General features: G+C 42.1%; 1 protein-coding gene across 1 annotated transcript in view; it reads right to left on the bottom strand.

Annotated features, from left to right (window-relative positions):
* Positions 1 to 27,469, bottom strand: part of ITM2C (integral membrane protein 2C) — a 302,913-nt gene that overhangs the window by 175,912 nt on the left and 99,532 nt on the right. The window contains exon 2 of the mRNA XM_078668127.1: positions 1,318 to 1,455. Coding sequence (XP_078524253.1) covers positions 1,318 to 1,455 — 138 coding nt within the window. The remainder of the gene's footprint in view (positions 1 to 1,317; positions 1,456 to 27,469) is intronic.

The following is a 27,469-nucleotide window of genomic DNA, read 5'->3' on the forward strand; positions in this document are numbered from 1 at the left end:
ATGGTCCGCTTTAACTATGTGGGCTGCTCTTATTAATTTATTTAATTTACAGCACGGTCCGCTTTCCCTTTAGCGGCTGCGCTGCAGAACATTCCTTTATTTATTTTTTCATTTTGGGTGAAAACGCCCCATTCCGCGCTTTGCAGGGGTAGTGTTAATGGGATATTGTCGCTAGGATGCACTGTACAGGCTTAGTGCTCCAGGTATGTAGTCCATTATGGTGAGTTAATACACTTATCACTCAAATCGTTTTTGGTGGGCTTGTGCCCGTAATGCGTAGAGCAGTTGGGTATATTAGCACCCCTTTATGGCACCGCAGCAGCTAGATATCCCTACTATACACTGCCTGTAGTAGGCTAATTTTTATATTGTTCAGGCCTTATGAACAACTCTGGACATTGAAAGGAACCGCTGTTAACGCAGTTCCTGGTAAGATATGAAACGTAAATCTGTGTTGCAAACACTACGCCTTTGTAGGTAATAGGAGAAAGCGATGTTAGCGACTGTTTTCAGTCGCTAACATCTTGGCACGCCCACTTTGCATGTCATTAGCGATAATTATCGCTGACATGCAAAGCGGGCCCCAAGATGCTCGCTATCGCCTATTAGCTGTCGCTAACTGGTGTTAGCGACAGCTTGGTAATAGGGCGATCAAATTATCGCCGCTGTAGCGGGAAAAAGTCCCGCTAAAGCTGCGATAAGGGCCCTTGGTAATATGCCCCTCTGTTCCTGTAGCCGATATTTTTAGTGAGATGTTTTACATAGGATCACTGCAACGTCTCAATAAATATTTCCCCCAATTTGCAACTTTCATAGCATTGAACATAAAATGCATACATTGCTACTAGTTTGTCATTAACTTTATATACCATATTAATTTTATGATCCGTAGGTTGGAGGTCCAGTACATCTCAGGTGAGAAGGGCGCTTGTTTTCACTCTAAGTAAGCCTTTGCTATGTGTATACAAATAAAGGTGAAACACTTAAGAGGTTTGTTTTTACTTCAAAAGATTGTTGTGGTCATTAAACACAGGGGGCCTTATTTATGAAGGCCTTGCGCCGCCGGTAACATGGGAAAAAGTGACGCACCGGCGGCGCAAGGCCTTCATAAATAAGGCCCAGGGTTTACAAACATTTCCTATGAACGAATCATTTTTTTAGGATTTTGTGACAGCTTTTAATTTCTTGGTCCCAGGTTCTTGGCATCCATGCATTTTGAAGCATGGATCATTTGATACAATACATTGTAAAAAAAAAATGGCAGATGAACAATGGTGACAGAAAATCAACACATGAAGCCAGATTGTTTTACCCTACCCGAGAAATGACGTAATGTCTGTAGAGATACATAGACGCAAACACGAGTCCCAGCAGTACAACAATCAGGCCCAGAATCAAGTAGCAGGTTCCGGTGAGCGACGACTTCCTGGTCTGCACAGGTCGAGGTGGTTCCTCCTGCAGGAGATAAATCAGACATACACAGGTTATCTTCAAGACATGACTCCCACTTCTACCTTCCCAGGTCACCTCAAGAAAAGCAGATACAGGCTAATGCATTAGACTTACAGACTTGATTTAAAACTGTGCATATCCATAATTTAAAGGACCTAGCCACCTTGAAGACTGGTGAGTACAAAATGGATCCACCTGAACAGCTCCTTGTTTTTTCATACATGGGCAGATGATGTGAGTAAATTTTGAAAAGAGCTGCTAAAAGTTTCTGGGAAGACTTGGTCACCCTTGGTGGGTCAGATGGGCAAGTGTGCTGTCTGAATGAGAGAGGCAGAGGGAGTGTGAGAGAGAGAGACAGAGAAAGATAAAGAGGAAAAGAGAGAAAGACAGAGACTAAAAGAGTAGGAGAGTGATAGACAGGAGGCGAGGCTCTCTTGAAGCTGCCTATGTCATCACATTTGGAATCCGTACTTACCTATTTCTAGACATTGGTTTAGCTTTTTTTTTTTTATCCCTCCAATGTATATGTATTTATGGGTTTCTGTAAGAATCAGGGTCTCTGACCATGTGTGCAGCTGGGTAATTTCTGACAATGGTTCTTTGTTCCTAAAAGTTCCTGTCTGATTGCTTTTTGTAACAGTTTGTGGAGCCCCAGAAGTACTACTCGAACAGCACATTGTTGCTGTGCTGGGAACTCCTTTGGTGTGCTACAAATGGGGACAATTCATTTGTTTCCTCACCTTCTAAAGTTAGAGGGTTTACAAGAGTGCCCTCTGCGCAAGCTCTTGCTGATAATAGTGTGTTGTCGCTGTTGGAGTTCTGTACCCCGACCTAGGGGAGTTGCGTACTGGTACCACCATGTAAATTAAGTTCAGAGTTTTCAGACAAATGGTGGACACGCGTTGTTATATTTTTTCTAGGCATTTGTCATGTTCACAGATATTATGAGCATAGCTTTTGTCGTACGGAACATGTTCATTGGAGAATTGGCACACAGTACATGCTTGCAAACACTGGCAGTGTACCTGTGAACAGAGTTGCTCTTAACTATTTGTGAACATCTATTTATTTGAAGGAATGACACACGCAAGGTAGAGAATGGGTACCCTGAAGATAACAAAGACAGCCTAATCACCCATTTCTTCTTGCTCTGCTGCTCTTTGTTGTCAAGCCTGACTGGAGGGTATACATAAGGTCATCCAAGGAACCAGCACACTGAAAGGTGTAGCTTGCCATCTTCAAGTGGCCAGCTACCACTTAAAGGCACTCTGGCACTCTGGAAAGAGGGCCTTCTCAGAAGCTTCTCTCTCTTTCTTACACCCCAGTCCAGTTGTCTGGACCTTTTGAACTTGAATCATGTGAGTCATGGCCCAAATGCCTGAATTCGGAGATACACACTGGTGCTGCCCTCCAACTTGTTGAACACTTTTTAGAAACAGACCTATGTTGAATCTGCAACTGTTGATGCTTCTAAAGGCTACCCATTTCCACTGGCAAAGAGCAAACTTGAAGACCTTGATGCAGCTCCACTGGCCTGTTTTGCTATTGCCATTGCCTGTGAAAGACCCCAGTAAGGATAATGAGTCCAGGGACACACATATAGTACATTGAAGCCTTCTCTGCTTCTCACCGGAGACTGGATATGCCCCTTACAAGAATTACTGTTACATGTGCAAGTGAGCTGAGACTTGACTGTACCTAGTGAGCAGAACTCCTCTCTGCACAATCTTATGTTCTTTTTGTTCATTTGACCCTGCTGCTTTTGTGGTGGTCTAGCATCTGTTCGGCTTCCCACCAAGCTGGAATGTCATGTCATGTCATGTCAGATGCTCTTATATAGCGCTCGACTCACCGGGAGGCATCTCGGCACTTCACTTAGAGTACTCCAATAAAAGGACCAACCCAGGGAAAGAAGGACCTAGTATAGGAAGGCTTTTAACATTTTCCTAAAGGTTAAATAGGACGGAATGGCTTGTAAATAAGCAGGGAGGCTGTTCCAATACTTGGGGGCCAAAAAGGAAAAGGCCAGGCCCCCAGTTCTTTGCAGCCTGATGCGGGGCACTAGGAGAAGTTGCAGTGAACAGGATCTCAAAAAACGGTTCCGGGTATACTTTTTAAATTTCCTTTGCAGGTACAAGGGACCAAGTCCCTGGAGAGCACGATAAGTCAGGCAACAGATTTAAAAAAAAAAAGCCCTCTGATTAATAGGAAGCCAGTGTAGCTTCCTCAACAAGGGACGGGACGGTGAACCTGATGGCATGGTCAGGACCATCCTGGCTGCCGTATTTTGAACAACCTGGAGCTTTTTTAGGGAAGTCACTCCAACTTCTGCCAGTAGAGCGTTTCCATAGTCCAAACGGCTTAGGACTAAGGCTTGTGTCAAGGTTTGGCGACATTCAGTTGGAACAAAAGGTAGAATTTTCCTTAACATCCTGAGCCTATAGTAACAGGATCCTAAGACTGAGGCCACATGGTCTAGCATGGATAAGGTGTGATTTAGTTTCATACCCAAATTGTTCACCCACTGTTTAGGTGTTGGAGGCTGGCCAAGTTGGTATGGCCACCAATCCTGCGACCAAACAGCTGCGGCTTTCCCTAGGAGCATAACTTCAGTTTTGCCCGGATTTAACTGGAGACGATTGTCTCCATGGAATGTGAGGGACTGTGTAGGGCAGACGATATGTGCTGTGGATCAGACTGGTGGCTGCTCCATTCATCAAGAGTGTTCCCCTGTGAGTGAGACATCACTTTCAGTGCCTAGGGAGACTAGGTAGCTTCATATCTCATTTTAGGGGACTGACACCACTACTGTAAACCCAATAGTTAGGTTTACCTCCCTGGATCCAGTAACTCAATTTTGAGAACTCTGATAGACTGTTCCTTTACTGTATCGGCTGCAGATATGATGCAATTATGATTGTCATTGTATTTTCTTTGTTTCTGCTTTCTTTCAAGGGTTCAAGGACATTAGGGTCACAAAGAGTTAAAGTTTTCGACTTTGTAACAAAGTTTCTCAAATTTGACAGTATCCTTCAGATCCTTCCTTTTTTCAGGGTTGTGATTTGTTAGCGATGACAATCTGTATATGTTTGCAAACACTGCCAAACCTATCCAACATTTGCGTGAGTGCATTTAGCGGTAATATGTTCTCACTTTCAGGACTCAGACAATATTCCCATTCATTTAATAATAGCAAACCTTGTAAAGTGTTAATAGTCAGAGACCCTAGTTTTTCCACAGTATTCTGTTTTATTTAGATTGTGCATTGTGTGTGTCATCTACTATTTTGGTTCCTATTTTGTGCTGGGAATATATGTATATATATATATATATATATTACCTACTGGCGGTCGCCAGTAGGTATATATAGTTAGGATTTTTTCTCTATGGGTTTTTTGAAAATTCTATGTCTAATAACTTTGGCGTTTGTGGACGGAATTGGCTGAAATTTTCAGGAAAATGGCACATTTTGTTTCTGAGCAGCCCTTGAAAATTTGGGGGGGGTTCGTCCAGTGGGGGCCGAGAAAAAAGGGGGGTCCCAAAACGTGTTTTTAACATTGAGTTTTCCATAGGGCGGTTGGCCTCACTTTTAGCCCGAACGGCTGAATGGATTTGCATGAAACTTGGCAAAATTGTAGGGACTGGTAGCCCGATGTGCCTTTTGTAGGTCTCAATATATGTGCTACAGTGGATTTTGAGAAATTAACGTTTAAAAAAAGATATATATCTGTAACAGCGGACCGGGCAGCGCTCTGGTTCGCGGACTTTTCGCGCAACGGAGCTTTGTGAAGCGAAGCTGATTGGTTCTCCGGCGTCTGTCAACATTCCAAACAGTCCGTAGCGGCCGCCATCTTGTCTCTCGGTAGGATCGAGAGACAAGAGGAGGCCAAAGCGAAGGGGCAAATGACCATAAGGGGGAATAGTAGATCCTCGCTGACCCCCTACGTTTGATGTGGAGGTTTTAAAAGGGCTCCGCGGGGCAAAAAAAATAAATAATAATAATAATCGAACGGCTGAATGGATTTGCACGAAACTTGGCAAAATATTAGGGACTGGTAGCCCGATGTGCCTTTGCTAGGTCTCAATATATGTGCTCCAGTGGATTTTGAGAAATTAACGTTCAAAAAAAGATATATATCTGTAACAGCGCTCCGCTTCGCGTACTTTTCGCGTTACGGAGCTTTGCGAAGCTGATTGGTTCTCCGGCGTCTGTCAACATTCCAAACAGTCCGTAGCGGCCGCCATCTTGTCTCTCGGTAGGATTGAGAGACAAGAGGAGGCCAAAGCGAAGGGGGAAATGACCATAAGGGGGCATAGTAGATCCTTCCTGACCTCTTAGGTTTGATGTACCATTTTGTCAAGTTTGGTGTAATTCCGTTCAGCCATTCAGGCTGTAGACGTATGTAAATGTCCTATGGAAAATTGCATGGGGAAAACACATTTGAAAGTGTTGAAATTTAGAACCAATTAAAATGTTACTTTGGTTTTGTATTTGTGTGTGATGAAAGTTAATTGGTTATGTATATATGTCAAATGAGAGGAAACCACAGCCATTTTGTGATACTACTGTCTGAGGTACATTTGTGAGGAATTTTTGGTGGTGAATTTCTGGTGTTTGATTTACACAGTACTAACACTTTTCCTACTTTTAAAAAGGTGAGTTGTTAATTTGTAAGGGGAACTATGTTGTACACTTGAAGATAATTTGAAAAATGTTTTCTGTTATTTATTTGCAGTCCTTCTGTTATACTAAATACTTGATAAAGTTAGTTTTATATTATGTATTACTAAAAACGATAAATGAAAGTGATTATTTTTTTCTGCAATTTACAGCAAGCAATTTCAAAATAAAATGGCTCACAATGAAGAGACCGTGGCAATTTCTTTTGAATTGTCCACTACATTGATTGAAATTGAGAGCACCAATAATGAAATATTGTCACAAGGAGGACATGACTTGTATGATTCCATTAGATTGATTGAAATGGACAGCACCAATAATGAAATATTGTCACAAGGAGGAGATGACTTGAATGATTCCACTACATTGATTGAAATTGAGAGCACCAATAATGAAATATTGTCACGAGGAGATGACTTGAATGATTCCACTACATTGATTGAAATTGACAGCACCAATAATGAAATATTGTCAGAAGGAGGAGATGACTTGAATGATTTTTTTGATCAATCTCTTGATGGCGAACTTATCGAGTGTTTGGAGACCATAGAGTTACAAGAATCATTATTGGAGACTTTTCATGAGGACATTGCTGATGAGGACATGTTACTAGTTCTTTCAAATTTAGAAAATTCTGAAGAATAAATTTATATTTAGAAATCAAAAATTGTTTGAGACATTATTCATTTTTATTTTTAATTTATGAGGTTGTAGCGAAGTGATTGTAGTATAAAATGAGACTTATAGTATAGAGTGCAACATTTTTATGTTACATGGTAAGTTTACTCATATTTACTTCCCTTCTGCCACTATATTATCTCCAATGTGTATTTGACATCTCTTCTTCATCTCCGGCCTCCTTTCTCTCACTGTGTGTCTCCGATGCATCTTATCGCTGCTATTTTGTGTAATTACAGAAGAGAGTAAAATAAAATAGTTCGGAACGTGAAAAGGGGGCAAAGTAGAGTACTCCTCACCCCCTAGGCCTTTTTAGGCGGTCCCAAAAGGATCAGTTTCTGCTTTCCTGAGAGATTATGGTATGAGTTCCATATACCACAATAACTTGCATTACAACATGCAAGATATCTATCTCCTATTACCAACTTTTGGAGATATTCGCGCTAAGCGCGAATATCTCCAAAAAGTAACACCTGCCCTGAGCAGTTCTTAGCCATGTTATCCATGGCTAAGAGCATTAGCTCGGTAATGTATGAATATCGCTGAGTTTTTAGCGATATTCATGCATTGCGGCCGTTTATTATCGCATTTGTGATAAACCTTGATAATAGCAAGGTTTATCTTCGATAATTTCTGATGATGCTTAGCGGTAAAAAATTCGTTGGTAAGCATCGTTAGCGATAAATATCGCTTAACTTTGGTAATATGCCCCAACGTCTGTTAACGTTCGATTCGAAGGAAATGAGGAAGTGTTGAAAAACATTGTCTGCGCCATCTTGCCTTTTTTGAAATGCCACACTTTTGTCGTGCACGGCAGCCATTTTAGATGTCTTGACCAGACCCACTCTCTGCACGCTGTCGATTCGTAGCATGGCTCCTCACCCTCGCAAGCATCTTCCCCAGGCACTGGTCACCCCCGCTCTCTGTCTTATGCATGGGCAATAAACCTCCCCCCATCTGCGCTGCTCTTCCCTGAGAATCACACTGTGCCCGCCCGACACCTCCCTTTCGCCCTATTCACTACCGCACCCTCTGAAACTCCTCTTCCTCTGTGTCCGATTGTCCAGGCTATCAGCTAGCCCTGCAGATGTAGTTTATGGCCCCAGCTGTAAAGAATCACCCCTCTTCAAAGGAGTTATAGTAGATCAAGGCCCACACCCGATGAGATCCGTCACACCACACGTGTTCCTACTATCTGAAAACTATCCTGTATTGTGATTGGGGAGGGGACCGAGCCTGAAGCGGAAGATTCCAGGAATCACTCTTTGTACATCAAAGTTTTTACAATTATGTGTCACATTAAAAATATATAGCACTCCAACAAAGTAGTAGGAATATAAAACTTTAATAACATATAAATATATACAACAAAACAAAAACAGTAAAAACATTTAAACAACGAAGAGACCGTGGCAATTTCTTTTGAATTATCCAATAGATTTATTGAAATTGACAGCACCAATAATGAAATATTCTTGTCAGTAGCGGTCTGTTGTGCGAATAGTTCCAAGGCAGCAGAACGCACTGAAATCCAGATGGCACGAAAGTGATGTCTAGCAAGTTGCCGCCCAGCAACGGCGTGGGGCGCCGCGGGGGTGAGTGAGTCCAGTAGGCACCACAGCTATTCTTACTGGCATTGCAGAATTACTGCTGGGGACAATGCCTGTGCTGTAGCAGGGTCACAGCAGAAACAAAAAGGATTCTGTTGAAGATGTTGTTGGTTTTCAATTTGAAAACAGTTCTGGTGTCAACTGCTATGTTATTGTAGTGGTTAATGTTTTGTTTTCTCTAGAAAATGTAAAAGAGGGGGAGGCAGTCCAAAGTTCCGTTAAAAGGGCAAAGGAAAGGATCGGTGGTTTGAACTATCAGTCAAAAAGGGGAGGGGGTGCAACAATTTTTCCTACCGGGTCACACTGTGCTTTCACCGGAAGTGAGGTCTGCAGGATTCTAGTAATTCAAAGTGAGGCTGGCGCCGACGTCCCGCGGATACAGTTTCGTCACTCCACGGGTGATCGCGGCAGTCATTCCCCATCGGGGGTCGGAGACTCCCGCGGCTCCTCTAGAATCTTCAAGGTCGTGGAGGACTACGGTGGTGGAGTCAACCAGTGACCGGGCCATTTCTTTATGCTGGGCCCGCTCTTGCCAGGTCGACCGCCATTTTGAGAGTTCGGTAGCTACTGGCGATCGCGGGGTCAAATGAGCGGACGGGCTCCACCCTGCCGGGCGAGACGTTGCAGCATGGCCACAGTGGAAGAACCCTTTTCCGGGCGCCTGGAGTGCTGAGGGTGCAGCTGGGAAGCCTCCACCTGGGTAGGCGGGAGAGGCCTGTTCGCACCGTCTCTCCCTCCCAGTGCACCCCACGGCGTCTCGCTTGAGATTTGTTATGGCCGGACCAGGCGATGAGGACGAGGGGGGGGGGTCGGAGGCATGTGCAAGACATCCCCCCCCCAGGGTTGTTGCAGCAATTATACAAGAAAGAAGAAGTGTCCCGTCCGTCTTCGGGCCGGGCTTCCGGTAGATGTCGGCCGGACGCCCCTGGCTCTGGCCCCATGAACGGGTTTCTTGGTTTATTGGCTGCAGCCGGATCCCGTCGGCCTCGGCCCCCCGACCGTTGGTGGCCGGACCGGAAGAGCATGTGGCGGGACTACCTGCAACTCTCAAGGGCCACCGCGGCCGGACTGGGAGAGAGAGGGGAGGGTCGAGGAGACATTCCCCCCCCCTGTAACTGTTCAGCGTTGTAAAGGCAATCCCCTGGCCTGGTCCCGCTGGTCTCGGCCTCTCCTCCGGCTACACCCTACGTTAGGATCTCCTGGCCGAGGCGTGGCAGCAGGACCTGCCTTATATGGGCTGCTCCCGGCTGGGCGTAGCCGGAACCCTGCCCCACCTTGGAAGTTTCCAGAGTGGGGGCGGATGTTCTACTGACTTGCATTTTCCCTAGTCTATCGATTTTTTTGGCGTGGCAGGCGGTGGGACAGCGAGGGGTGATTTGGTTTCTCTTACTGTTTTTCTGGTCTCTCACCACTGGCATATTTCTAACGTTTTCTTGTTTCTAGGACATTAATAGGTTTTATCATTACGTTATGTTATCGTTTCTTTGTTCGTTGTTTAATAAAAGTTCATGTTCATCAGTGGCCTACTGATTTTCGATTTCCTATTCTTTTCTTTCCAGGTTGTTTCATGCTAAAGTTTCTGTTAACAGGATACAGTGATCACTTCGTTATTATTGCATATGTCCTTTTCACTAGGGGTGCTCTCTGGTCGGGCCAGATGACGTATGTCTAGTAAATGGTCCGGGTGAAACAGGTGCATCAATCAGTGGGGAGTAGATAGGCATGACAGATTACAACGGGGGAGAAAGGTCCGCATTACGTACCCTTTCACTACTTGCAAAGATTTTCCTACGTTTATTTGCAAACAGGGAATACCTCCAAAAAGAACTAATTCCCAAACAGTCAATGTTCGGACAATCAATCAATCAATGAGGAATGAAATAGGTACGACGTGTTAAAGGCTTGCGTTACCTACCCTTCACTATCTGCAAAGGGAGAGAGAATATTCCTATTCTTCCTCGTTTGCAGGCAGAGAAGATCCTTAAGAGAACCAACTTCGAACAATTCAATGCTCGATTCAAACAATCAACAAGGGGTACTGTGAACACAAATGAACGCCGCTTATGTACATACGCATTGCTATTTTCAACAGGTTGTTCCTAATGTTTCTATTTTAGCGAGGTCAAAAAGAGATCCCATTAGTGGCCTACTGATTTTGCTCGATTCCTTTTGTTTTTTTACACGTTTTTTCGCTATCTGCAAAGACTAAACAGAGTATTTTGACTCTGTGCTTGTTTGTAAATAGAGAATGAACCAAAGAGAACAATCAATCAAATGGAGAGAGAAGCAGGCACGACGGATTACAACGGGGGCAAAGGGCTGCGTTAACTACCCTTCACTATCTGCAAAGAGAGAGTACTCCTAATAGAAATGAGGGGTGGGGGGCAGCATTCAAAGCAGATCAGTGTGCATAAACACGAAAATGTTTTTACTTACCACGTACTTGACATTCGACAGCTTATGATATTTGCTATTAAAAAACCATTGAAATTCACTGAAAAAACCATAGGTTATAGACCATATATAGTTAGGAATTAGCATTTACAAAACCTTGAAAATTCACTGAAAAAACCATAGGTTATAGACCATATATAGTTAGGAATTAGCATTTAAAAAACCTTATTTTACTCACACAAAACCATTGAAATTCCATATATAGTTAGTTGCACTAACTATATATCGCGCACCCGCAATCCACTGCTGATGATGTCACATATTACATCATTCATGACATGGTCAGTGACATCACTGATGACATCACTGATGACATCTCAAATGACATCACTGATGACATCTCACTTGACATCAATGATCACATCACTGATGATATCATTCATGTGATAATACAATGCATCTCCTCACACTGTAATATAACCTCCGTTACACCCAGTGTTAAATAGAGAGTATCATTTTTGAAACCATTGACACACCAATACTAGTTACTACATACGCACTCACTGATTCCTATGTCTACACACACATTCACTCATACAATCATTCATACATACAATCACTCATCTTTACAACACTATCATATGCACTCATACACCTATACAGACACTCACACTCTGCCACTCATCCATGGAGTTACTCACACACCTAGTCAGTCCTGAAAAGAATCAATCACACTTCCATTTTCTCATCTATACAGTTAAACACAGAACACCTTACATTTTTGAAACATATACTAACACATAGTTACTCTCTTATAGAATCACTGATACAAGTACACATTGATTTGCACAGAGTCACACACCTCCCAGCCAGCCATACACACACTCAGTCTCCCATACAAATACTTGTGCAACCAATCAATAACCCATATAGCTACTTATATAGCTACTGATCAACACATGCAGCAGCTTGCACAACAACAGACATACTGATGCACACTTTCAGACAGTTTAGTCACTAACCCGTGCATTCAGTAAGACGCATTTAATCACTCACTCATACAGTCAATCACGCACCTACTAAAACCTTCATTCAGACACTTATACATCCACTCATTCTTCAATATGTAAAACATATTTAAACTTTACAGAAACACATAATCACTGGATGTTGTCATCAGTGATGTCATCAGTGATGTCACTGACCATGTCATGAATGATGTAATATGTGACATCATCAGCAGTGGATTGCGGGTGCGCGATATATAGTTAGTGCAACTAACTATATATGGAATTTCAATGGTTTTGTGTGAGTAAAATAAGGTTTTTTAAATGCTAATTCCTAACTATATATGGTCTATAACCTATGGTTTTTTCAGTGAATTTTCAAGGTTTTGTAAATGCTAATTCCTAACTATATATGGTCTATAACCTATGGTTTTTTCAGTGAATATATATATATATATATATAGATATATATATATTACCTACTGGCGGTCGCCAGTAGGTATATATAGTAAGGATTTTTTCTCTATGGGATTTTTGAAAATTCTATGTCAAATAACTTTGGCGTTTGTGGACGGAATTGGCTGAAATTTTCAGGAAAATGGCACATTTTGTTTCTGAGCAGCCCCTGAAAATTGGGGGGGGGGTTCGTCCAGGGGGGGTCGAGAAAAAAGGGGGGTCCCAAAACGTGTTTTTAACATTGAGTTTTCCATAGGGCGGTTGGCCTCACTTTTAGCCCGAACGGCTGAATGGATTTGCACGAAACTTGGCAAAATTGTAGGGACTGGTAGCCCGATGTGCCTTTTGTAGGTCTCAATATATGTGCTACAGTGGATTTTGAGAAATTAACGTTTAAAAAAAGATATATATCTGTAACAGCGGACCGGGCAGCGCTCCAGTACGCGTACTTTTCGCGCAACGGAGCTTTGTGAAGCGAAGCTGATTGGTTCTCCGGCGTCTGTAAACATTCCAAACAGTCCGTAGCGGCCGCCATCTTGTCTCTCGGTAGGATCGAGAGACAAGAGGAGGCCAAAGCGAAGGGGCAAATGACCATAAGGGGGCATAGTAGATCCTCGCTGACCCCCTAGGTTTGATGTGGAGGTTTTAAAAGGGCCCCGCGGGGCAAAAAAAAATAATAATAATAATAATCGAACGGCTGAATGGATTTGCACGAAACTTGGTAAAATATTAGGGACTGGTAGCCCGATGTGCCTTTGCTAGGTCTCAATATGTGTGCTCCAGTGGATTTTGAGAAATTAACGTTCAAAAAAAGATATATATCTGTAACAGCGCTCCGCTTCGCGTAACGGAGGTTTGCGAAGCTGATTGGTCATTCTGTCACTGGGCTATAGTTGGGCTACATCTGGCTGATATTTGGGCTACATTTGTTTTTTTTGTCTCTGGCGGCCATCTTTGGGCTACATTGGGCTACATTGGGCTACATTGGGCTTCATTGGGCTTCATTGGGCTACATTTGGGCTACATTTGGGCTCAAACATATATATAGGCCAATGTAGCCCAATATATATTTTTCAAAGTTAATTTTCGTAAAAACCACTGGAGCATATATCTTGAGACATAGCAAAGGCACATCGGGCTACCAGTCCCTACAATTTTGCCAAGTTTCGTGGAAATCCATTCAGCCGTTTCAGCTAAAAGTGAGGCCAACCGCCCTATGGAAATGAAGGAAATGAATGGGTAATTTGTAATTAGCAAATAGCTCATCGCAAACTAGGAATGGTAAAGAATCGCTATTTATTCCTTAAGGTTCGCTATTTAGGAAATGCAAAAAACTTTGATGATACATATGGCGGTTCATCTCTAACAAGATAAGAAGCATAGGGATAGATTTATGATGACTGGCGCATCACCAGGGATGTGTTAGTCATTCTGTGCCGCTGTTCCGTCACCTATGGTGTGCTGCATTTACAATGCGGCGCATCATGGGGCAAAAACAGCACAGATGCGTGATGTATCTGTGCCGTAAAGGTGGCGCATTGCTGGAGTTGTATCGCAAGTGTGATGAAGCTCCAGCAAGGGTCGGGGGTGCCCCTGTCGCAGGGTTTCTGTTCTCACACAGAACTGCGGACAGAGGATTGGAACCTCGGCGAATTAGGGTGCCCCAAAACTCACCTTAGTAATCAAAAACCCCTTAGCAAGCTAGGTACAGTGTCACATTGGATATAACAAACTCTCAATGTTTAGACAATCCAGAATATGAACTTATAGTACCTCAGGATACGTGGAACTCATGAACAGTCGGTCGTTATATATTTCTTAGAAACCAGAACATGGAGTTAAGAAGAACACATGTGTATTTGAAATGTTTATTTACTAATGCCGTCTTCTCAGGCGTAGTATCTTAGATAATACAAGTACACATATTATCAGTAGCAAAATTACCAGCATAGTTACTAGTACATAAAAAGCGAATGGTGACAGTATGTTAACATGCTGTAAATGAATAAGAGTTAGCAACACTTATAAGCAGCCACGGGCCGCGGAGGGAGTTACGGTGGGGCAGGGAGGCGGGGAGGGGGAGGGGCAGGGTGGAGAGGGCTCCACCCTGCCCCTCCCCCTCCCCGCCTCCCTGCCCCACCGTAACTCCCTCCACGGCCCGCGGCTGCTTATATCTCACCCTCCCTAATACACATATTATATTATTTGCTAAGAAGGTCTGTTTGTGTTGGTTTAGGGCGTGCCCATACTTTAGTGTCTTAGATTTGAAGGAATCACATCAGCATACACCAGCTCTCTCTTCATGTGAACCGCATCAAGTGTTGTGTATGTGTGTTCGGCAAAGCAATATAAAACCCGCCTCATGCCCAGAATTGGCAGAAGCTGCACTTATGTTATGAGTATGAAGTCGTGGAGATCAGACCTCATAACAATTCTGTATCGTGTTGTTCTTGAAACTTCAGCAGTCGCTGTACAGATATAGTTTAACAAGCAAAGCAGATAGTAGAGCAATAACATATTATTCTCATGTAAACCACGATGAACTACTAGGTTGAAAGCTAAAGCAACAACTAAGTGTCGTGTGCAGAAGTTGCAAAAAAGGAAAAATGGCGTTTAAACCGGTAATGAGCCCATGCTAACTTAACACGGTGTAAAGATATCCAGGACCTAGATGACACCTCCCCATGATCCGGAAACGAACTGAATAAGATAATAGAAGTGCCATCTCATGAGAGCAGATTGCAACTTTATATGTGGACGGTCCGCAAGGTAAAACATTAAAAACTAGGAAAATTTAATGCTAAAGAAAAATAAAACAGCCAAGTACTTTATCGAGTCTTAAGCCAATAGGCAAGCTAAATGATAAAAACTTGACAAATAAGTCAATGAATTGTCAATGAAATGCTAGTACTCAGCATATCAAACATGAAAAAGGTCTATGACATAACTGTGTATGCAAAATAAGCTGCAACAGCCTCCAATAGGAAGTCACCGTCTTCATCCGAAAAGAGTTCAGCCATCCAATTTAAAAGCGGAAAAGAACATACGTGCTCTCCCAGCACCGGATCCTCTATCACCATCAGAGGACAGCTCGGTGGGTTTTCAAGAAAGCTCTGTTCCAAGAAAGACTGTGTTGCCGCCAGTAAATTCCAGGGACCAATTAGTCCATGCATCAATGCCACAGCCATAATCCTTTCGCCAGGACAAACCAACTCGTGAGTAATGATAGGAGTCATCAGCTGATTAAAGTCGACGTCAGGAGAAACCGGTCCGCAGAGACACAAATCAATGGCCCAATCGAAATCACAGGTCAGGCAGTGAAATACAGGCTGGACACAGGTGAAGTAGGAGAATCGAAAAGATAATCCATATGCCATGCTTAATATCGCCAACGGCATTGTGCCATAATATTCTAGCATGCGATTGCGGAACAGTGTCAGCAGCTGCAGGGCGGGAGCTTGCACAGGAGGGACATCCATATTTAAAAATGTAAAAAAGCACAAGAGCGTCCGCTGGTAATGCAAGTAAAAATGGGAATCCGCGAAGCACAGTGGAAAAAAATAGAATGAAAGAAAGCAGGAATGACTCTAAAGATTTTCTCAAATGAAGTCACGAGACCACTGCTAACAACTTTAAAAAAGTGCGCCAGGCCCTTTGTGGAGGACGCGTTAAAGATAGTCCGAACCATCTTGCTGAAATGGAAAGGCGAATCTGTATTGAAAAGGGTCTGCACCTCTGTACGGGTGTTCGCTATGTGAAGCACGAAAGTTTCACGGGCCGAACTCAAGGCCACCTCTCTCTGAGACAAAAGAGCTCTTATTCTTGCCATGCCGTTGAAATCTGCTCCCAAGGTTGGTATTTGTGGCCAGATTGAAAACTCCCTATGTTCATGTGTGGGAGGAAATAGAACATTTCTGCAGCAAATAACCCGTTCACTTACTGTTACGATAAAAGGAATACTTTTAATTAACGCAGAACAATCTTCATTATTGAGCATCAAATAACTACCATTTTCCAACAACTTGAACGTGGGGATGATAGCAGGAACTGGCGTGCCTTGCAACACGCAAGCCATATTTGGTCGGTGTTTGTTGCATGAACCGTGTAATTGTATGTGCCTACACATTAGTGAATGATCTGGCGTCTCAGTGCATTCCTCTCCATTCAGATAAACTTCTTGATCATCTTTGAAACATCTGTATGTGTATGGAAGCGACCAGACCTCATGAAGAAAAGCACTACCTAAAGGTTCATAACGACCTATTGGTATATATTTCATACAATTTGAAAACTTATATAAAGCAAAAGGCAGCGTTATTAAACCGTGGATAAGGCACGTTGCCAAAAAACCTGCAATCCTCTGCTGATGATGTCACTGAGCATGTCATGAATGATGTAATATGTGACATCATCAGCAGTGGATTACGGGTAATAGTATCTCTAGTTTACTCCCCTATAGCTGTCTTTCTTTTAACATAAGTGTCTGTTTCCTTCCCTTATACTTACTGTTCTTTTTTTTAAAAAAAAATTTTGGTTCACTTCCGGTTCGCGTACCGGCGAGCGAACTGGGAAGCGAACTACGAGAAATAGAGGTTGGCACAGTTCCAAATATTGTACCAATTTTTTAATAACGGGGAGGTAGTTCTGAAAAGAACTTTTTTTTTATTGTTTTTGTTGTTTTATATATTTTTTTTATTTTTCTGAACATTTTTTTACTTTTTTTGAATTTTTCTGAACAGTTTTATATTTTTGGGGGTTTTTCTTGCAGGGGGCAATGAAAACGATTCATTGTAAAGGGCTCAACAGGAGCAACAAAACAAAAAAAACTTGCATATGATAGTCAATAGCTCTGTTGATCAGAGTGATGCTTCTTTCTCCGTAGCAAATGAATCCATTGCAATGTACGCAGACGTGTTTTACTTCATGAAATCTCGTTTGAATATTTGGCACCATCTCCCTGCCCTCTGGTCCCGTTACTTCCGGTACAACAGATCTTCTGGCCATAATAGGGAGATTATCTAGGTCGTTACGAAACTGTGCAGCACTGTAGTTGTTAGGATGCCACCTAGTCATATGGCGATGCATTGTGTAGTTTCCGAAACTGTATTTTTTGTCGGTCCCTCTGGACAGTCTATCTTGACATATAAGGCAAGTTACGTATCTTGCATTTACTTTTTTCTGACCTTTGGGAATTTTAAAAAATTGCCAAATGAAGTTTTCTTTCCGGTGAGACGTCCTGGGCTCCTCAGGCAAAAAGTGCCTCTCTTCGTGCTCGTCGTCCTGTTCCTCTTCTTCCTCTTCTTGCTGAATTATAACTTGAGCAGGTGGTCCACTCTTCCTTGGATGTGGTGGAGGTGGTGGGGAAGCACCAGCTGAAGCTACTAAAGAAGCCATTGCTCACTGGTAACAAAGGGTCTTTCTCTCACAATGATGAAAGTCAGAGTGAGGAAAGAAGGAGGGATTTTCATCATTTGGGAAAAACAATAGTTCTCAACCAATGAAAAGTGTTCATTTTAGATTATATGACCTAGTCTTACATCATTGGATAACCAAAAGTGAAATGAACCAATGAAAAGTGTTATTACCAAGTCACATGACCTGCTGTGTTTACGTTAAGCGCTTTGCAGGGCCTCCCGGTCTGCTTCCAGAAACCTGTGCTTTGCGACTCGGTAAGCGTACCAGTTCGCTAACGTAGCACGTCATATGACGTATCACGCGACAACGCGAAACGTCATGCGGACGGGAGGCGTCACGATGTTGTTTTCTAACGCGGCAGTTGCGGTAAAGAAACGTTTACCGGCTCGCGGTCTATTTCGCGGCATCAAGGTCAGCTAACGGGAAGCTTCCCGATTCGCGAAGCGGGAACGAAGAAAAAAAAATATTTTTAAAAAAAATTATTAATAAACATATAAAATATATTTTGGGATTTAAAGAAGAATACATTTTACAGCTACAGATATTAGCTGTTAAAAAACCAATGAAATTCACTGAAAAAACCATAGGTTATAGACCATATATAGTTAGGAATTAGCATTTACAAAACCTTGAAAATTCACTGAAAAAACCATAGGTTATAGACCATATATAGTTAGGAATTAGCATTTAGAAAACCTTATTTTACTCACACAAAACCATTGAAATTCCATATATAGTTAGTTGCACTAACTATATATCGCGCACCCGCAATCCACTGCTGATGATGTCACATATTACATCATTCATGACATGGTCAGTGACATCACTGATGACATCACTGATGACATCTCAAATGACATCACTGATGACATCACTGATGACATCTCAAATGACATCACTGATGACATCATGACACCCCAATACCAGTTACTACATACGCACTCACTGATTCCTACGTCTACACACACATTCACTCATTCACCCATACAATCACTCATACATACAGTCACTCATTATTACAACACTATCATATGCACTCATACACCTATGCAGACAGTCACACACTGCCACTCATCCATGGAGTTACTCACACACCAAGTCAGTCCTGTAAAGAATCAATCACACTTCCATTTCTTCATCTATACAGTTAAACACAGAACACCATACTTCAGTGACATCACTGATGATATCACTAATGACATCTGAAATGACATCACTGATGACATCTCAAATGACATCACTGATGACATCATGACACACCAATACCAGTTAATACATACGCACTCACTGATTCGTACGTCTACACACACATTCACTCATTCGCCCATACAATTACTCATACATACAGTCAGTTATTATTAGAACACTATCATATGCACTCATACACCTAGTCAGTCCTGTGAAGAATCAATCACACTTCGATTTCCTCATCTATAGTTAAACACAGAACACCATACTTTTCACACATATACTAACACATACTTACTCTCTTATACAATCACTGATACAAGTACACATTGATATGCACAGCGTCACACACCTCCCAGCCAGCCACACACACACTCAGTCTTCCATCCATCCAGTCATTCTTCAATATGTAAAACGTATTTAAACTTTACAAAAACACACAGACACTAGATGATGTCATCAGTGATGTCATCAGTGATGTCACTGACCATGTCATGAATGATGTAATATGTGACATCATCAGCAGTGGATTGCGGGTGCGCGATATATAGTTAGTGCAACTAACTATATATGGAATTTCAATGGTTTTGTGTGAGTAAAATAAGGTTTTCTAAATGCTAATTCCTAACTATATATGGTCTATAACCTATGGTTTTTTCAGTGAATTTTCAAGGTTTTGTAAATGCTAATTCCTAACTATATATGGTCTATAACCTATGGTTTTTTCAGTGAATATATATATATATATATATATATATATATATATATGTATATGCTAATAAAGAGCTGTTTGCAGAGAAGAGGTCGGAGGGGAAGCGAAAGAAGGGTAGGGTGGTGGCCTACCTATCATTGTGTAGTACATTTGGTATTGAGCCAATATTTGTTGAGGGTCTCTCGTTATCAGAGATTTTTCTCTTGTGATTCAGAATAGCCATGGCCTATTATTGGGTGTCGTACCCCTCTAATGTTTTCTCTGAGAAGGATCTTGAACTATGTGTATGTAATGCGAATACACCCCAATCCTAATTGCATTTGTTTTTCTTCTGTGAGCTCTATAAAGAGCAGAGAAAACAGCAGTTAAAGTCACTTCTGTGTTTTATTAGGAATTGTGGACAAAACTGTATGGAATGGATGGCTTTCTCCTAATAACTTATTGATCTAATTACACTGAGTTACTTCAATTGATTCAAATTTGCACTGAAGTATTTAATTTTTTATGATAAAATGATTTTATCGTACATATGTTTGTGTGATGATTAGGAGGGGAAACAGCCACTACAACACGGCCGTTTCCACGCATAACATTAACCACGCATGCATTACAACGCATGCGTGCTTAACACAAATAGCCTTTACCACGCATACCTTTACTACAAGATACGTAGTAAAGGCATGCGCGGTAAAGGCTAAAATTAAAAAAGAGGGCTTGGGGGGGTCTCCCCCCCCCCAAAAAAAAAGCGTGTGAAAAGAAAAGAGGGCTTGGGGGGGGTCTCCCACCCAAAAATACGCACCTGATAAAGTACCGATATGGAGGCAATCGGGAGGCAATCGACGTCGTTTGAGGAAACGGAAAGACACTTCCGTTTCCTCTTTACAACATGCGACGTCAAATAGGAAGATCATGGAGAAGAGACAACAGACAAGACGACGTGAAGAGGTAAGAGGAATTTTAGATTTTAAAAAAACGGAAAAGTTCGATTTTAGGGTTGAGAGCAGGGGAGGAGTATTTGTAAGAAGGTTTTAGGGGTGGGGGAATAACCTTTACCAAGAGTATGCCCTTACCATGCATGAATTTACAACGAAAATCGTTATAAAAATATGCATGGTAAAGGAATATTCTTGGTAAAGGTTATGAGTGGGAATGGCATTCGCGTTGTAACGCATGCGTGGTAAAGGCATGCGTTGCAACGGAATGCGTTCTAACATCGTACAACCGATCAGAAGTTTTGATATTTATTGTGTGCTTTTCTGGTTGTTTTGAACCGAATAAATTATTGAAGTGAAGTGTAAAGAAAAGGTGTTAAAACACAGTCATGCCGGTCTCTCCTGTTTAAATTAAAATGATCCATTCACTCACCTCTGGGAACCATATCTCACCCTGCTGAGATATCCCTATGTAACTGAATTAATGGATTTATCTATGTCCATAGACAACATAATGGACCATCATTTCGATCTTGTACTCTGCTAAAAGCGAGATCAGGTCAATGAAGGCAAATTAGTGAACTCATGCTTATCATTAGTGTATATAAATTGAGTAATTGGTCAATATTATCACGGAAGGGGCGAAAACCATACTGCAAAACTGGTTATAATTTTTTTTTTCATGAGCCGCTGAGACAACGTCTCTATCAATCAATAAGATTGGTCGATAACATGTTGGACCGTACTTTTACCAGGTTTGCAGACTGGCACTTTACAAGACTGGGACAAGGACTGAGGAAGCTTAGGACATGAAGTAGCATTTAGTATATCAATAATAATGGGAGCCCATAATTTGGTGCCATGTTTCTACAAATCCAGAGGCACCCTATCCGTGCCCAGTAGGTCTATTCGTAGCATCTCACACATCTTCATAAGCAAAGAAAAGGGGAATAGTGAGTAGACGAGCAAAGAATGTATATTTGACTTCAAATAAATATCACTAGTATGAGTAATCCAATCCTGGGCAAGAATAGAGGGTTCAAATGTGGGCGTGTTTTTACCCCTTAGAAATATCGATTGATAATTTTCGAAAAGGCTCTTTAGTCATTCAAAGAGAACCAGCAGCTTCAAGTGTATCCCATGTTTCCTTTCCAAGATTGTCTTTCCTTGTCTTGATGGCAAGTTTATGTGTCGGCCTACATGCTGTAACTTCTGTTTTATTATGAGATATCTTCTTTAACTGGGAGTTTGATTTGTGGAGTACATTGTTGCTGTAAAAAGAAAAGAACAGTATTGACCTACCCTCTGCGAAGGCACCACCCCGCTCATACCCTATGCTCTTTTTTTTTTCAATTACTGCCCATCTAATATTTAGATTAATAAAGAAAATACATATCTTTATATGTCATTTGTAGGGCCAAACTTGAACTTGATAGCTCATATCATATGCGCATAAAGCAAGCCTTTTGATAATCGCCGTGAAAGTACTTTAGAAAAACGCAGTCTATGAACATCACTGGTATGAACACATTGCATATTAACATCGCTCTTTTACCGTTGTCAAATTAAGGGGCATATTATCAAGGGGGTTTATCTCCGCTTTTTTGGCTTTAAAAGCCAAGAAAGCGGAGATAAAATTATCTCCCTATTACCTAGCTGTCGCTAACACCAGTTAGCGACAGCTAGTAGGAGATAGCGACCATCTTGGGCCCCACTATGCATGTCAGTGATATTTATCACTAATGACATGCAAAGTGGGCGTGCCAAGATGTTAGCGACTGGAAACTGTCGATAACATCGCTATCTCCTATTACCAACTTTTGGAGATATTCGCGCTAAGCGCGAATATCTCCAAAAGCTAACACCTGCCCTGAGCAGTTCTTAGCCATGTTATCCAATGGGAGGTGGATAACATGGCTAAGAGCATTAGCTCGGTAATGCATGAATATCGCTGACTTTTCAGCGATATTCATGCATTGCGGCCATTTTTTATCGCATTTGCGATAAACCTTGGTAATACCAAGGTTTATCTGCGGTAAAAATCGCAAGAGCTCAGCGGTAAAATTTAGGGGCATATTACCAAGCAATAGCGATAATTATCGCTATTGCGATAATTATCGCTATCGCTTGGTTAGAGACAAAGGGGCATATTATCAAGGGGCTTTATCTCCGCTTTTTTGGCTTTAAAAGCCAAGAAAGCGGAGATAAAATTATCTCCCTATTACCAAGCTGTCGCTAACACCAGTTAGCGACAGCTAATAGGAGATAGTGACCATCTTGGGCCCCGCTTTGCATGTCAGTGATATTTATCACTAATGACATGCAAAGTGGGCGTGCCAAGATGTTAGCGACTGAAAACAGTCGCTAACATCGCTATCTCCTATTACCAACTTTTGGAGATAAGCTAACACTTGCCCAGGAGCAGTTCTTAGCCATGTTATCCAATGGGAGGTGGATAACATGGCTAAGAGCATTTGCTCGATAATGCATGAATATCGCTGACTTTTCAGCGATATTCATGCATTGCGGCCGTTTTTTATCGCATTTGCGATAAACCTTGCTAATAGCAAGGTTTATCTGCGATAAAAATCGCCGATATGCGGCGATAATTTTTGTCTCTAAACAAGTTAGAGACAAAAATTATCTCTATTGGTTGGTAATATGCCCCAAAATTTTACCGCTGAGCTGCGGCGATTTTTACCGCAGATAAACCTTGGTATTACCAAGGTTTATCGCAAATGCGATAAAAAACGGCCGCAATGCATGAATATCGCTGAAAAGTCAGCGATATTCATGCATTACCGAGCTAATGCTCTTAGCCATGTTATCCACCTCCCATTGGATAACATGGCTAAGAACTGCTCAGGGCAGGTGTTAGCTTTTGGAGATATTCGCGCTTAGTGCGAATATCTCCAAAAGTTGGTAATAGGAGATAGCGATGTTAGCGACTGTTTCCAGTCGCTAACATCTTGGCACGCCCACTTTGCATGTTATTAGTGATAAATATCACTGACATGCATAGTGGGGCCCAAGATGGTCGCTATCTCCTACTAGCTGTCGCTAACTGGTGTTAGCGACAGCTAGGTAATAGGGAGATAATTTTATCTCCGCTTTCTTGGCTTTTAAAGCCAAAAAAGCGGAGATAAACCCCCTTGATAATATGCCCCTTTGTCTCTAACCAAGCAATAGCGATAATTATCGCTATTGCTTGGTAATATGCCCCTAAGTCTTTAACCTCTACTTCATAAGAACAATATCTCACGGGTCTCTACACAAAAAAAAATTAACCCAGGGAGTTATCCAACATAAAATACAAATTTTGGACCTACATGTTAGGCTCTGAAACAAGAAAATAAACTATCGCTAATTTTTCATCTTGATTTAATAAGAGAAATCATATATTTCTCCAGCAGGTGCCGTAACTCCCAGAATGAACTTGCCACTGCTATACTCTGAAACTTGCCGTGCAAACACAGATCTATAAAAAAAAAGGTGCCTTAACCACAGTATTTTTTTGTGGACAGGCCTTGCCAGCGTTCAGCACCTAAAAAAAAAAAAACAATGAGTAGGAGGATAAGGTCATCATCAGGTCAAGAACCACCAGGGAAAATAGGATTACTAGAACTAAGCGGACCAGGAGGACAAGCAGTATTAGAACAATGATAAGCAAAAGGATAATAATTAGAAGGGGGGAGGATGTAGCCTCACGGCTAGAGCGGTTGACCTCGAAGCTGAGGAACCGGGTTCGAGTCTCGGCAACGACGCTCGGCAACGAATCCTGTGATTCTGGGCAAATCACTTTATCTCCCAGTGCCTAACAAAAATGAATGTGTCCTTCTGTAACGAAACTGGTGCTATGTAAAGCGCTCTGATACCCGATGTCTCAGGTCTAGTTCGCGCTATATAAAACTCTAAAAAAAATTAATTAAAAAAAAGTACCAGGGCCAAATGGAGCAGAATGAGGAGGAGCAAAAGGACCAGGATTAGCAGCACCAAGGGACTAGAACAATAAAGACCAGAAGAACCAGGCCCAGTGACAGAGGAACAGGACCGCTGGGATCAGGACAAGGGAACCATTACCATGAGGACAAGCACGAGAAAGACTGACATCAGGAGGATTAGGACAAGAAGATTAGGGGAAAGAAGAAAAGCAGGAACTGAAACAAGCCTATGCGAGGTAGGAAGTGGGCCCGGGTGCTAGAAGGTCCAAGAATAGGGCCTTGACCTTTAGGACCATTAACAGGAAGATCAAGACCAGGAGAAAAAGGATGAGGCAGATCAGATAAACCAGGACCAGGAGGACGAGAGGGAATAGGGAACAAGGCCTAGGAGGACCAAGGAGGACCAGGACCAGGGACAACCAGGACAAGGGCGATAATAAACAGGATCAGACAGATAGAGACCATGAACCTAAGATGGACAAAGACCAGAAAGTCCAGGAAGATTAGGACCAAGAAGGCCAAGAGGAATAGACACGTTCAGGAGGAGGAAGATGACCAAGACCAGCTCACAATCAGAACGAGGAGGACTAGGAAGCTGAGGAACTAGGAGCAGATGAAGGACCGGGGGGGGTAACAGGAGGAGCATGATGATAAACATGCAGACTTGGAGGATTAGGTGGAGGACATGGACCAGGTTGAGGAACAGGTTGAGGAAGCTCAAGAGTAAGGAAATGACCAGGGCCATGGCTACCAGGACCAGAATGATCAGTACATGAAGGATATGGATCAGAGCTAAGTAGAACAAGGCCAGGGCTCATTGGATGAACAAAATATGAGGCAGGCCCGGAGTCAAGCCAAAAGTAGGAGAAGGAGAGCCAGGATGGGAAAGACCAGCAATAAGTAAAGAGAAGGAGATAAGGCCAGCAGCAGAACCAGAGCAACCAGAACAAAAGAATGATTATTTCGAGGCATTAAAGGGAAAAGGCCAGGAGATAGAGGAGACCAGGTGGAGGAAGTTGAAGAGGAGCAGAAGGATGCAGAAGATGATAAGGACCAGAGGGAAGAGGAAGCCAATATTTTAGTCTCCTTAAAGCACTGCTTAACGTCTCTGCCATCTGTGACTAAGGGATCAACTAATGTAAACCAGAATAGCTTTACTACTTCGTTTTTATTTGTTGCTAATTTCTTGGGAAGCAGATTTTATCAAAATGAATGCATATACTTTTTAAGGGTCTAAGGAAGGGTTTTTAGTTAGCTTCTGGAAAAGGGCGCACAGCTAGGTATTAACGCAATGCTAATTCGTGATTCTTGGTAGATTGTGAGGTCCAGAAAGGGTGAGGAGATGAGCCCTATAACCCCTCAGTGTAGTGTCAGTCTGGGCTGACACTGCGTTCAGTAGCTAACATATTGAGACAATAGTAGACAAAGCTTTTCAAAAACACACAAATAATTGGTTATCTTGGAATCAGTCGTATGAAAGGGTGTCTTTAATGTTCAAGAGACCCAGCCGACACGTGTTTCGTCGCGTCTGGGACAATCTTCCAGCGACTCCTCAGGGCTAAAAAGAAATGTAGTGTCGTTGGGAGAGTCACTCCGTCGGTGATACTTCCGACCCGACAGGGCCCTGGACTGTTTGGCTAATTATAGCGGTGGTTGGAGGATTCTATCAATTGTTATATCCGTGGTGCGAGATATAGTAAGGAGAACGACTGAAAGTGGGACACTCCAAAAAACGTTGGATGTGCAGTTGTAAACAAATTAAATGATCAATCGGTGTGTCTCCACAGGTTTCTGTGTGTCGGAGCGGTTTTGTCGAAAACTTTTGGAAGGAGTTTGCCTTGGTTAGTCAGACGGGTGCATCCGCATAACCGCTCTCCGTTCTGTGTGCCGAGTATGGCCACCTCAATATGTCTACTTGTTTACCTGTTAGATTTGATTATTTTTCTGGATATACAAAGATGGAAAGTGCTTGATATTTACATTGCTATTACATTATGATGTGATTACTCTAGGACCTCCTAGAAACTAGCTTTGCCCTTATATTGTCTTGTCCTAGTCAGTATCCCTGACTTCATTGAGCTAAGTACAAACCACAGGTCCCTTTTCTTCCTGCAGTACTTTCCCCCTACCTGTGTTCAATAACCAGGGGAACCTTCCATTAATTTTGAAGTTTTTGTGTGCACCTCAATATGTCTACACTGACATTTGTATTTATCAATTAGAGTGTGCATGGGTTTATGTTAGCTACTGAATGCATATACTGCCTGTTATTGCGTCAGCTCCTCATTACACCACCCCTAATGGTTCCTCCCCTCATTACTCCCCCCTTTTGTTTTGTACCCAATTTCGGGAATCCCAGAGTAAACTGTTTCCATTCCAAACAGTGGACCATGGGGCTGATTCACAAAGATTTTCCTATGACTAAGGGCCTGATCATGATGTGGTTGATGAATTCCAACCCATGCATAAATCCCTGTTTACCCACAGTTTGGAATTACAAATTAGAATTTAACATTTTCGATATTTATCAGATGCTTTAAATACCTCAAGTAACGTTACATTTCGGCAGGTCAAACCTGCTACAATTTAACAGGGTAAAATAAAAGCATACGATATTTACCGGATCAGGTGGATTTTGATGTGTTAAACATAAACTTGTTTTAGGTGCTTTTTATTATCATACCTGATATATATCGTACCCCGTGGTATCTTTATTTATCAGTTGTGCTGAATCGCATATACACTCATCATCAGGGCTTATGTGTCACTTGCTTTTGTAGTTTTCCTTGCTAAATCATGGAAATCAGGAGTACATAAAGAATAAAAGAGCGAGAGACAGAAAATTGTTTGTGAATGGAGCAGAACGTGGATTTATTCTGTCCACACAATGTGAACTACAAAAAGTAAAGTAGTTAATATATTTAGTAGTATCCTTTCTGTCTGAACTACTAAGTAATGCAACTGGGCAACGTGTTCATGCAGAAAAACATGCTGATCCACCTA

This window comes from Lissotriton helveticus, chromosome 11, assembly GCF_964261635.1.
Source record: "Lissotriton helveticus chromosome 11, aLisHel1.1, whole genome shotgun sequence".
Taxonomy (NCBI): domain Eukaryota; kingdom Metazoa; phylum Chordata; class Amphibia; order Caudata; family Salamandridae; genus Lissotriton; species Lissotriton helveticus.